Source organism: Lipotes vexillifer, unplaced genomic scaffold, assembly GCF_000442215.2.
Source record: "Lipotes vexillifer unplaced genomic scaffold, Lipotes_vexillifer_v1.1 scaffold168, whole genome shotgun sequence".
NCBI classification, from domain to species: Eukaryota; Metazoa; Chordata; class Mammalia; order Artiodactyla; family Lipotidae; genus Lipotes; species Lipotes vexillifer.
The window spans coordinates 2,146,531-2,157,727 of record NW_006773947.1 but is presented as its reverse complement, the minus strand read 5'-3'; the positions used below and the strand labels follow the sequence as shown (position 1 = coordinate 2,157,727).

The window sequence follows — 11,197 nt, the reverse complement described above, 5'->3', positions numbered from 1 at the left end:
CCCCCTGCCGATGCAGGGGACACGGGTTCGTGCCCCGGTCCGGGAAGATCCCACAGGCCGCGGAGTGGCTGGGCCCGTGAGCCATGACCGCTGAGGCTGTGCGTCCGGAGCCTGTGCTCCGCAACGGGAGAGGCCACAACAGTGAGAGGCCCGCGTACCACAAAAAAAAAAAAGAAAAAGATAAATATGTGAGGTGCTGGATGTGTTCATTAACTAGATGGTGAGAATCTTTCGCAATGTATATATACATATAGTGAATCACCACATTGTACACTTTAAACATCTTAAAACTTTATTTGTAAATGACACTTCAATAAAGCTGATACTTCAGAAACTCCTGTCCTTTTGCCATCGCTGGCCTCCTGGACTCCCTCCAGGTACCAGCCCAATCACCACACCAACACCAATCGGCTTTTATTCAATATTTTATCCTTTTGGTGGCTCTAAGCATGTTTCCTGAGGAAGTTTTGAAAGTTCACTGTATTATCCCCAAAAAGTAATTTCAACATATGTATATATGTAAAGCATTCCTCTGGGAAGAAAACAACTAGGAAGAATATCAAAAATACATGAATTTCAGTGCTAACTTTCCTCTGTGAGCAGAGATGAAAGCTCTAAAAGAGTCACTCAAAATGAAATATCAATACATTACAACATGATTTGGGAAATTCCAACCACCAGTAGCTTTCATAAAGGTGGGCTAGCTCACTCAAAAAACAATAAATAATCAATAATTAAAAAGAAGTATAATCTCGACCCTGATTGTCTCACTAGTCATCTCTTTAGGGAGAAGGCTGAGTTAATTTGGAGGTTTTGTCAAAGATACTCGTTATGCTTCCCCAGCAAAGACTCTTAATGTAAAATTATGGTGTGAGGGCTTATTCATCGATTAGAAGTCTCTGGTCACAAAGCTATTATGGCATAGTTTTTTTTAACTTAGAATTTCTCATACTTGAAAACCTTGAGAATCAAAATTTTACTCTCATATGCAGAGTGGACAAAAAGCGGCATGTAGGTTAAAGATTACTTTCAAAATGTTTTTATTTAAACATGCAGCCTGGCAATATAGGAGCCGGGAGATGGCATCTAAAGTCTCTAATGAAATTATGCCTGAGTCGGTCCTCAGCCATGGTTCTAGAATCTAACAGAGTGACACGGTCTCACTGTGCTATCAGACTTCCAGTCAGCTGAAACAGGTCACAGTGCTTGTTTAGGATCATGTTTTAGAAATACAAAAAGTTTTCAGCACAGGACTTCCAACATCTGCTAGAAAAATCACTTCAATGCTCTGCAAAGTCTTGGCTATAACAGTTGCCACCACATAATGACAAGCTTGTGACTGAAAACCAGTGCTATCTTTCCCAAGACAGAGGCTTCCAGGGCATCATCCAACACCTGCTGATAACAACTGGCTGCCAGGCAAACATCATGGGAGAAGAATGATTCCATCAGATCACTGGGTGGAGTCAATACATGATGTAGCCAGAGGCTGACAAACACAGCAGGTATGGCCTCTTTGCAGTGTAAGAAACATAGTGCCAGGGTCTGCGACTTGTTTGCAAGGGAATCTGGGATTCTGCTGCTGTGCTCCAGGCTACAAGGACAGTCTAAATGAGCTCTCTATGGCATATGCTATTAAGGACCAATTTGGGGCCCACCCTCCAGCCCCATCACTATAACTCCATGATGACATTCCATCATGCCATCAGGGACTCCAAACTGTCTTCCAGCTATTGTTTCCATTTTCAGTAGAGCCCAAACTCTGCTATCTCTGCACAAGTACACAGTCACACAGCAAAGCTGGGCTTTCGTTCTCTGATGACATCACTGGAAAACCAAGCCCAGTAGGAAACAGCAGCCACAGCAAACACAAACCCAGCCCAGGCACACACAAAGGAGCACTGCTTGCTACCTGCTAACACCTCTTTGCCCAGGGCCCATGGTAACTGGAAATCCTGAGCTGTGACAGCACTTATTAACCACAAGACCCACTACAAACTAAGACACTAGAATCTTTGACGAGAAGCTTAACTGAGCTGACATCATGTGTGCGTGGCTGTGAAACCACCTAAGGAAGTCCAGGGGATAGAGGTGAAAAAGTCTCTGGGAGATTTAGCAAGGGGACCAAAAAGGGATATGATTATGGCTCTTCTGAGATGCGTGGCACCTAGCATCATGCAAGTTAAAGGGACAACAGTGTCTAGTGGATCCTTCTCTGTCAAGGACCACTTCTTCCAGGAAAAGCATCTTGAGAATCTTTGACTTCACCCAGTTCTACTAGTCATCCCCTCTACCCCCCTCCAAAAAAAGCAATAAACATATGAAGAATTCCATCAAGGGATGAATGGATAAACAAAATGCAGTATATAAACAAAATGTGCTCTACACTCACAATGGAATATTATTCAGCCTTAAAAAGGAAGGAAATCCTCACACGTGCTTCAACATAGATGAAGTTTGCAGACATTATGCCAAGTGAAATAAACCAGTCACAAAAGGACAAATACTGTATGATTAGATTTAAAGGAGGTACCTAGAATAGGTAAATTCATAGAGACGACGTACAACAGAGCTTTACCAGGGGCCTGGGGGGGCGTGGAAGGAGAAAGGGGGAGCTATTGTTTAATGGGTACAGAGTTTTTGTTTAGAATGGTGAAAAGGTCTGGAAATGGATGGTGGTAATGGTTGCATAACATTGTGAATGTACTTAATGCCACTGAATCGTACACTTTAAAAAATGTTTAAAAACTGTAAAATTTATGTTATGTATATTTTACATACAAAAAAATGAGTATGAACAATGGCATCGCTTTTAAGGAAATATGACTAAGGTAATGTTTATTTAATTTTAATTTTTTTTTTTTTTTTGGCCGCACTGCACAGCCTGTGGGATCCTAGTTCCCTGAGCAGGGATCAAACCCAGGCCCTGGGCAGGGAAAGCACAGAGTCCCAACCACTGGACCACCAGGGAATTCCCTAAGGTAATGTTTAAATGACCATTATGAACAAGTAAATAATTCACATCAGAAATTATAAGATAATCATCATAAGATAGTCATAAGATAGTCAGGAACACTGTAAAAGAGGAAGATCTATGTTGATCAGCACCGGTGGACCCCAGTGCAAAATCTGACGGCCAATTCCCTGATTCTAGTCCAATCTCTTGCTTCTGTGGAGGAATACATTCAACTATTTGGAGTCAAAATGCTTCATCATTTAACTAAATCTTAGAACTAAATCTTAGAATCTCTATCACAGTCCTTGTGAATTCAGGGCTCCTATTTGTTTAAATGAAGACCCATTCTCTTTGAACTATCCACCATAACAATGGAGTATAAAGTAAGACCTGTGGTTAATATCACATATAAAATCCCCAAATTTTATATTTGGGGGTTTTATCAAGTGGAGGACGCTCTACCATGGAAATGTAAAATTATGACTTAACGAGCTATTCCTTTGGATTGGTTAAGCACCTTGCGTGTGGCAGTCTTTCAGAATATGGACTGTGATGTAATAGGGTCAGGGAAATTAATCCACACCTAAGCTCCCAGGGCCTCTCCCTTGTCAAACTTCTTCATACCAGTGTTTTGCTCTCCAGTTAAATATTTTCAGAGAAGCCAAAATTATTAATATTTATTCTGGACTCATGCTCAAAGCTTCTCCAGAGCGCCACGCCAAGGGCTGACTTAGCAACGAAGCAGTCAATCTAATTCACGGAGACGTTGGGCAGATAACTTGGACCACGAGGCAAATGATTTGGCCTGATCATTCAGTTGGGCGGTTTACTTTATTCATGTAAACCCTCACTTCATTTTCTTTTCATTTTGAGCATCATTTCAGCCAAGGCATGATGTTCTCAAAGAATCATGAGGATTTATTTGGGTGAGGCAGGACTGAATGGCCAATTCGGATTACAATTTTGGTTGAAAAATGTCATTGCCTTTGACATTTCTTTTCAATCTATTTGAAAAGTGGTCTTAATAGGATCATAACAACAATGTGTGATCTGAATCGGACGCTGGATCAAATTTTTGTGGAGAGGGCTATAAAGAATGTTACTGAGCAAACTGGCAAAATATGAATCAGTCTATACATGAGATAATTGTATTGCATCAATGTTAACTTCCTCACTGTGATAACTACTGTAGTCCTGTAAGAGAACATCCTTGCTCTTAGGAGATACATGCTCAACAATTCAGAAGTAAAAAAAAAATCTGCAACTTACCTTCAAATAATTCAGAAAAAAATTACATATATACAAATATGTATGTATATATGAAGTGAAACTGATAAGAGAAGCAAGGTGAAATAATAATTGGGGAATCTGAGTAAAGGATATGGGACTTCTTTGTACTATTTCTAACTTTTCTGTAAGCAGGAAATAGTTTCAAAATTAAAAATTTACCCCCCAAATTTAAAGCTGATTTAATAACTTATTCATAGCAGTCCTATGATCTACAACAAAGCCAAATTAATATGGTATTATAAATTGTATATCTCAATTTATTTTAATATTATAAGAGTGGCATCATTAACCAGGAAAACACTACTTGAGCTCTACTTGATTACAACATCATTTAATCTCAAGATTGGAAGGGAATTAAAATATCATACAACTCAAATAAACACCCGTGTTTCCCAATGTAACACCAGAAGTTAAACAATACGCAAGGAAGCTGGGTATGAGTCATGAATCAATCACAGAAGAGGTGGTCCTACCTTGAACTGCTGTTGATCTCCGCCCAGCCCAGTTTCCATGACACATGAAGCAAAAGTCCACCAATTAATGTCTGCCACCTGAAAAGGATAAGGGCCAATGTGAATTTAACAGAGTGCCATGGTCTCAAATGCCATCCACCCCCATCCACCCCCAGCAGATCTGTCGAGTGACACAAATATACACGTGATCCTTCTTACAACTCCTTTCTCCCACTTTCTCCAAATTATCATCCCAATTCTCAGACCCATCCTTCTCAACCTCTACTATTCCCTGAGTCCAGCTGTACCATTCAGTGCGGACACTGATGTTCTCCTCTTCTTATTCTAGGCTTTTCCAGAACAATCTCACCCACAGCCACCACTTCTCTATGACCTCTGCACTAATGGTTCCCATATCCCCCTTCTCACAAGGATATGGCCACCCTGATACCCTACAAGCTCCCGATGATAACATGCCTAAAACATTGCCTTGAACTTCCCTCTCCCCATCCTGGTCATTCTCCTACTATCCCTAATCAGCCAAACCAGAAACCTAGATGTCATCCCAGCCCTCCTCTGTCATCACCTCCCTCAACAACTTACAAAATCCTATTGACTTTATCCCCATAACCTTTCTGAAACCCGAAGCCTTCCCCTCCATCCATCTGCTTAATTCAGACTCTCATCATCCCACACCTGGACCATAGCATCAGTTCCCTTCTCTCCAGGGCTGCCCTGCACCATCCATTCTCCATCCTGCAGCCAAAGGGTTTGTTCTAAAATGCAAACCTAATTGTGCCCCTCACTTGTTTTAAAAATGGCTGATTCTTCCTGGTGCTGTAGGCAGCAGCCCTCGGCCTCTTTTCTGCTGCAACACACTTGGGGTCATGAAGCTCACGTGAGACACATTTCCTCACGTGCAGAGTTTAGGGGGAGCACAGGTGACAAGATAAACACCCCTCCCTCTCCCACTGCAGAAAGCACGGCAAAATGCCAAATGAGTGACCAGTACTACAGGCGTAACTGTATCCTATTCCACACTAATTGCTTTTACTCTATTTTTGGTGAGTCATTCATAAATTTCAAAATCTTATTTTTAGTTATGACTTGAGACATCTACCTCGGAGGTTATTACAGCACACCTGTGTGTTGGGACACGACACTGGAGAACCCCTGGTCTACAGAAAAAAGTCACTTGCATGTGACATAGAAGCCTTCCAGGACTTGCAGCTGCCCCTCTCCAGGGTCAACTCCTGTCCATCTGCCAGTGGCAGCCACATTCCAGCCACACCAAACAGGCCATAGCCTCGGTAATGTGCCAGGCCATTTCATACTTTTTAGAGTTTGCACGTGCGGCCCTCGTGACCCATAACGTCTTCCCTTCTCCTCCGTGTTGGTGGACACCTGCTCATCCTGTAAGATCCAGGTGTTACATCTCCCTTGTGAAGACTTCAATGACACCGCCAGGCGGAGTGGACAGATATGGGTCGTGTCTTCCAACAGCTTGGTCTAGAGCAGCGGATCTCAATCATGTGGATCTTCCCCCCCAGGGGACATTTGGAGACATTTTTGGTTGTCACAACTGGGGATGGGGGAAGGGTTGCTACTGGCACCTGATGAGTAGAAGCCAGGATGCTGCCCCACACCTTACAACATGCTGGACAGCCCTCCACAACAGAGTTATCTAGTGCAAAATACCAATGGTGCTGAGGCCGAGAAACTCTGGTCTAGAGGGAAGTAAGCTAATTAACCAATAATTACAATAAAGTGTGATACAGTCCTAATGGGAAGAGTACCAGGTAGCACAAAACACCCTAGCAGAGGCAGTTAATCCAGTCTAGGGGGTTGGGTGACTCTTCCTAGAGGAAGTAAATTCAAGCAAAAGCCTGAGGCCTGTTCAAAGCGGGAGATCCAGAATGGACCAGGGCCCACAGGTAAGAGAGACAACGGCTCCAGCAAAGCTTCTTAGAGAGGTTCAATTGGCCTGACCTTAGCATGTGAGTACTCGAGGCGGGGGCTGGTCATGAAGGGCCATGTCAATCGTCAACGAGCTGGGGCTTCAAACTGGGGACCCACTGAAGGGTCTGCAGCACGGGAGCGACACTGCCACATTTACCTTGGGGAAAGCTCTGTCTCTTTACAAGGGAGAGAATGTTTGCTGAGAGAAGCAAGACCAGGGGCCAGGAAGCAAGTTAGGAGTTGTTAGCGTGATTTGAGAGATGACAGTGGCCCAGGAAGGGGCGATGAAGAAGGTGGACGGGTTCTAAAGATGTTTAGAGGTCCTAGTTGTTGATTAGACGCTGGGGTGAAGGAGACAAAGAAATCAAGAATAACACAGGTTTCTGAGTAGGGCGACTGGATAGAAGGTACCATTCACCACAGGTAAACTGAAGAAGAAATGAGCAGGCTCTAGGAGGGCAGGGATTTTTCTTTCCTTTACTGTAGTCCAAGTGTCTAAAACAGTGACTGGCATATGCATGTGATCAATTTTCTTAGAATGAGTTATTCTGCCCTACTATGTACCTCCTGTGTACCTGGCATGGTTCTAGGCATCAGGGATACACCAGTGACAAAATAGATTTTTTTTGTTGCTTAATTCTTGCATTTGTAGACCTTACATTCTATCGGGGGAGGTGCATTCAGTCTGACATCTACAGAGAAGGAGGGGAAAAGGCAATTCAGGTGAAAACATCACCTTTTCCCACTAACTTCCCTAAGTCCCTCTACCCGGAGAGAAGTGAAAGGACAATCAGGATCAGAAAATGGGAAAACAGGGACTTCCCTGGTGGCGCACTGGTTAAGAATCTGCCTGCTGATGCAGGGGACACAGGTTCGAGCCCTGGTCCGGGAAGATCCCACATGCCGCGGAGCAACTAAGCCTGTGCGCTACAACTACTGAGCCTGCGCTCTAGAGCCTGCAAGCCACAACTACTGAAGCCCGCATACCACAACTACTGAAGCCCGCACGTCTAGAGCCCAAGCTCCACAACAAGAGAAGTCACTGCCATGAGAAGCCCGCACACCACAACAAAGAGTAGCCCCCACTACTCTTTATTTACCATTAGCCCCTTTCCATAAAAACTAACAAATAAGTGCTCAAAAACAGACCTTAGAAAAATGACTTTACATATGATACTAATGACCCAAAGGCAAAAGGAAGGATTATACAATAAAATATAATTAATGGGGCTAGTATAAATAAAAAACCGTTAGGGGAGGAATGATTTCTTCACATTGCACCATACACTAAAATAAACGGATAATAATTAAGAATTGAAAAAAGCTTTAATGACTTATAGGTGAATATCTATATGATCTTGTGATAGAGAAGAATAAACATAAAAGCAATGGTAGCTATCACAAAAGAAACGATCAATTTAAAACTAAAATATATATTTTTTAAAAGATGGGGGCGGAGGTGGAGGTTTGAGGTGAGAAGGGGAAATGTGAACGCCAGAGCACTCCATGCTGCCTCTACCATTTCTCTAGACTGTTGACCCGACTCTACATCATTTTCTATCTTCTTCCTAATAATAGCACCTCTCAGTCACAAGATCACACACTGGATTCATCTGTGTTTCTCTCTGCTGCTTCATTCCTACGTTCAAACAATGAATTCTCTATGATGTCACTTAAAAAAACTAAATAATCAAGGTAATTATAAACAAAATGAAATGGCAAAGAAAAAATTGAAAGAAATTCCAATAAATATGATAGAAAAGTGGTTGACATCCTTTAAATGTGAAGAATTCATTAAATAATAAAGAAATACTAAAACCCTAGTAAAAATAAAAGGGTTAAAAAAAGAAAAAATAAAATAAAAGGGTAAAAGGCACAAATAGACACTAAAAAAGAGATACAAGTGGATAACATAAGAAAACTGTCCAATTTCATGAATAATCTAAGAAATGATAAGACAAAATAATATGATACCATTTTTTTGCTCATGAAATCAGCAGAGAGAGGGAAAAAGTAACAGTCATGGTTTGAGTACAATATCATAGAAACTTTCATACACAGGCTGGGTTACAATATAAATTGGTAAAAAGATTCTGGAAAAGAATTTTTTAATATTCAAGCAGACTACTAAAGAAGTTCATGTTCTTTAATCTAAATTTCTTATATAGGAATCTATTCCAAAGAAATAGTTAGAAATTTGGCAGATTTGAATGCAAAAAATATCTGAGAACATTGTTGTGTTTAAACCCCCAAAATGGGACACCATTCAAATGCCATTAATAGATGACTAAATAAATTACAGGATGTCTATCTAATGAAAAAATCTATGCAGTCATTAAATATATTTTGAAGAACATTTAATGATGCTGGTTGGACATTTCCTACAAATGTACATAAAGTGCATAAAAGATACTCACCCTTGGAATAATGTAGGGTAGGTAAATTTCAAGACAGACAGGACATACTGAAAAACAAATACCAAATTAATGGACATTTTCAAATTATAGAGAATTGATAGATCATATAATCAAAGAAATCCCTACTAAAGAAACATAAGTATACTCAAGTTTCAAAAAGGCTTTTTTTATTCCTCCCAAAAAAATCACACACTGGGGAAAAAAATGACCTTCCAATTCATACTAAAGAGAGGGACTAAGTGAAGTAAGTCAGACAGAGAAAGACAAATATCATATGCTTTCACTCACATGTGGAATCTAATTTTTTTTTTAAGTGATACAAATGAACTTACTTACAAAACAGAAACAGACTTACAGATATTGAAAACAAACTTATGGTTACCGAAAGGGAATGTTGGGGGGAGGAATAAATCAGGGGCTTGGTATTAACATACACACACTACTATACATAAGATAGATAACCAGCAAGGACCTACTGTATAGCACAGAAAAAAATCTGAAAAAGAATGAATATATGTATAACTGGGTCACTTTGCTGTATACTGGAACTAACACAATATTGTAAATTAACTATACTCCAATAAAATAAAATAAAAAAAAGAAAGAGGGGGGACTTGCTTTCCCCAGAGTCACCAGAAGCCTGACCACCTCTCAGTTGGGGACGCAACAAAGTGGAACACACAGCAGCTGGGCCAGATATTGTGGACATCTGACCCCTCAGCATCGTCCCAGACCCCGAAAGTGCCATGTTATAACTGCGGCAACTCCAGAGAAAACCGGACAAACCCCTGGACACTGTCTGTTTTCTCGGGGTATCCACTTTTATCTACTGCCCAGTTTACCTAAAAATCCACAGCCTTCTGTGTTTCTCTTCAAGTAAGAACTGCATCCTGTTCATTCTTTCCTTTGTTTTCCTTCCATTTTTAGGGTTTTGTTTGGTTTTTGCATTCTCAGGATTTTTTTTCCTAACTAATTCTTCTTAGGTATATTACGTTTTTAGGTGTGTTTTTTAAGGATCTGTTTAAAGACAACTCAGCTAAGGTCAACTTGTATTTCTGTTATGTCTTTTAACCAAATTTACAGCACATTATGAATGGGAGAACTGTATTTTATCTTTCTGCGTATCTTTTTCTATTTTTTTCTATGACTGAACACTAAGAATTTTTTAAAAGCCTAAAAACCATTAAATGGCTTTAAGCAAGGGTTCTACTGATACTTCACATGATCTGAAAAGCGCAATAGACTGGTGTTGGGCAAGTTTACATTTATATTTTTTTTCCCCATGGATTAATCAACATGTAATTCCCCTTGTATGAGCTCCTAAATGCCACAATTATGGCTAACTACCTGTGCTCTGGTCTGTGTTTCCTAGAAATGGACCTTCATTCTTCTCTGAAGTCTATTTACTCACACAATTCAGTTTGTTCCCCTCCACTTTTCCACGATATTTTCTTCGTAAAACTGAGACAGAGAAAGGATTGAGCATGTGGGCCATGACCTACATCATCCTCAACAATGTTCATGATGATAACAAATGCTCATTTGTCACTATTTGCTAATAGTTCTTTTCCAGAGAGCAAGAGGGTTTTATTCTCAAGAGGGAGTGGGGAGAGAGCAGTCAAGACCCTTCAGTGGGGGAAGGAGGTCCTGAGCTCCTTATTGCCACTTTGGCTTGGTGTCCACCCTGGAGTCCAAGACAGGGGGTGATGCCCCACCCTAGACCACAGGGATCCAACATTTCCCTGCATGGTACCAAATCCAAGGCCAGCTTCTCCCTCCTAACAAAACAAAAACATGGTACCACTGCTTTTCTGCCTCTTCATCAAAAGGGTTCTACGACATTAAACGAAATTAAGCTTACATCTTATTTTTTTAAATAATTCCATGAAAAAATCTTGAATATATTGGAAGTGCCTGGGATGGAGACATAGAAAAAATAGGTTTGAGAATCAGTGGTGTGAGGCAGAGATGGAGATGGATTGATATCTTCTATTTAAAGGTTTCTGGAACCTTGTGGGGTTCTGGGGCAGGGGCATGTTTAGAAGAGAAAGCAGGATGTGTATGATTTCTTCACCTACTCTTCCTCCTCGAGGGAACAGGAGCCAATTGCTTTTTCTTTCCCT

General features: G+C 41.0%; 1 protein-coding gene across 1 annotated transcript in view; it reads right to left on the bottom strand.

The window, feature by feature from the left end:
• SLC35D4 (solute carrier family 35 member D4) overlaps window positions 1-11,197 on the bottom strand; it is a 93,841-nt gene that overhangs the window by 82,119 nt on the left and 525 nt on the right. The window contains exons 2-3 of the mRNA XM_007448621.1: window positions 9,075-9,121; window positions 4,719-4,797 (exon numbers count right to left, since the gene is read on the bottom strand). Coding sequence (XP_007448683.1) covers window positions 4,719-4,797; window positions 9,075-9,121 — 126 coding nt within the window. The remainder of the gene's footprint in view (window positions 1-4,718; window positions 4,798-9,074; window positions 9,122-11,197) is intronic.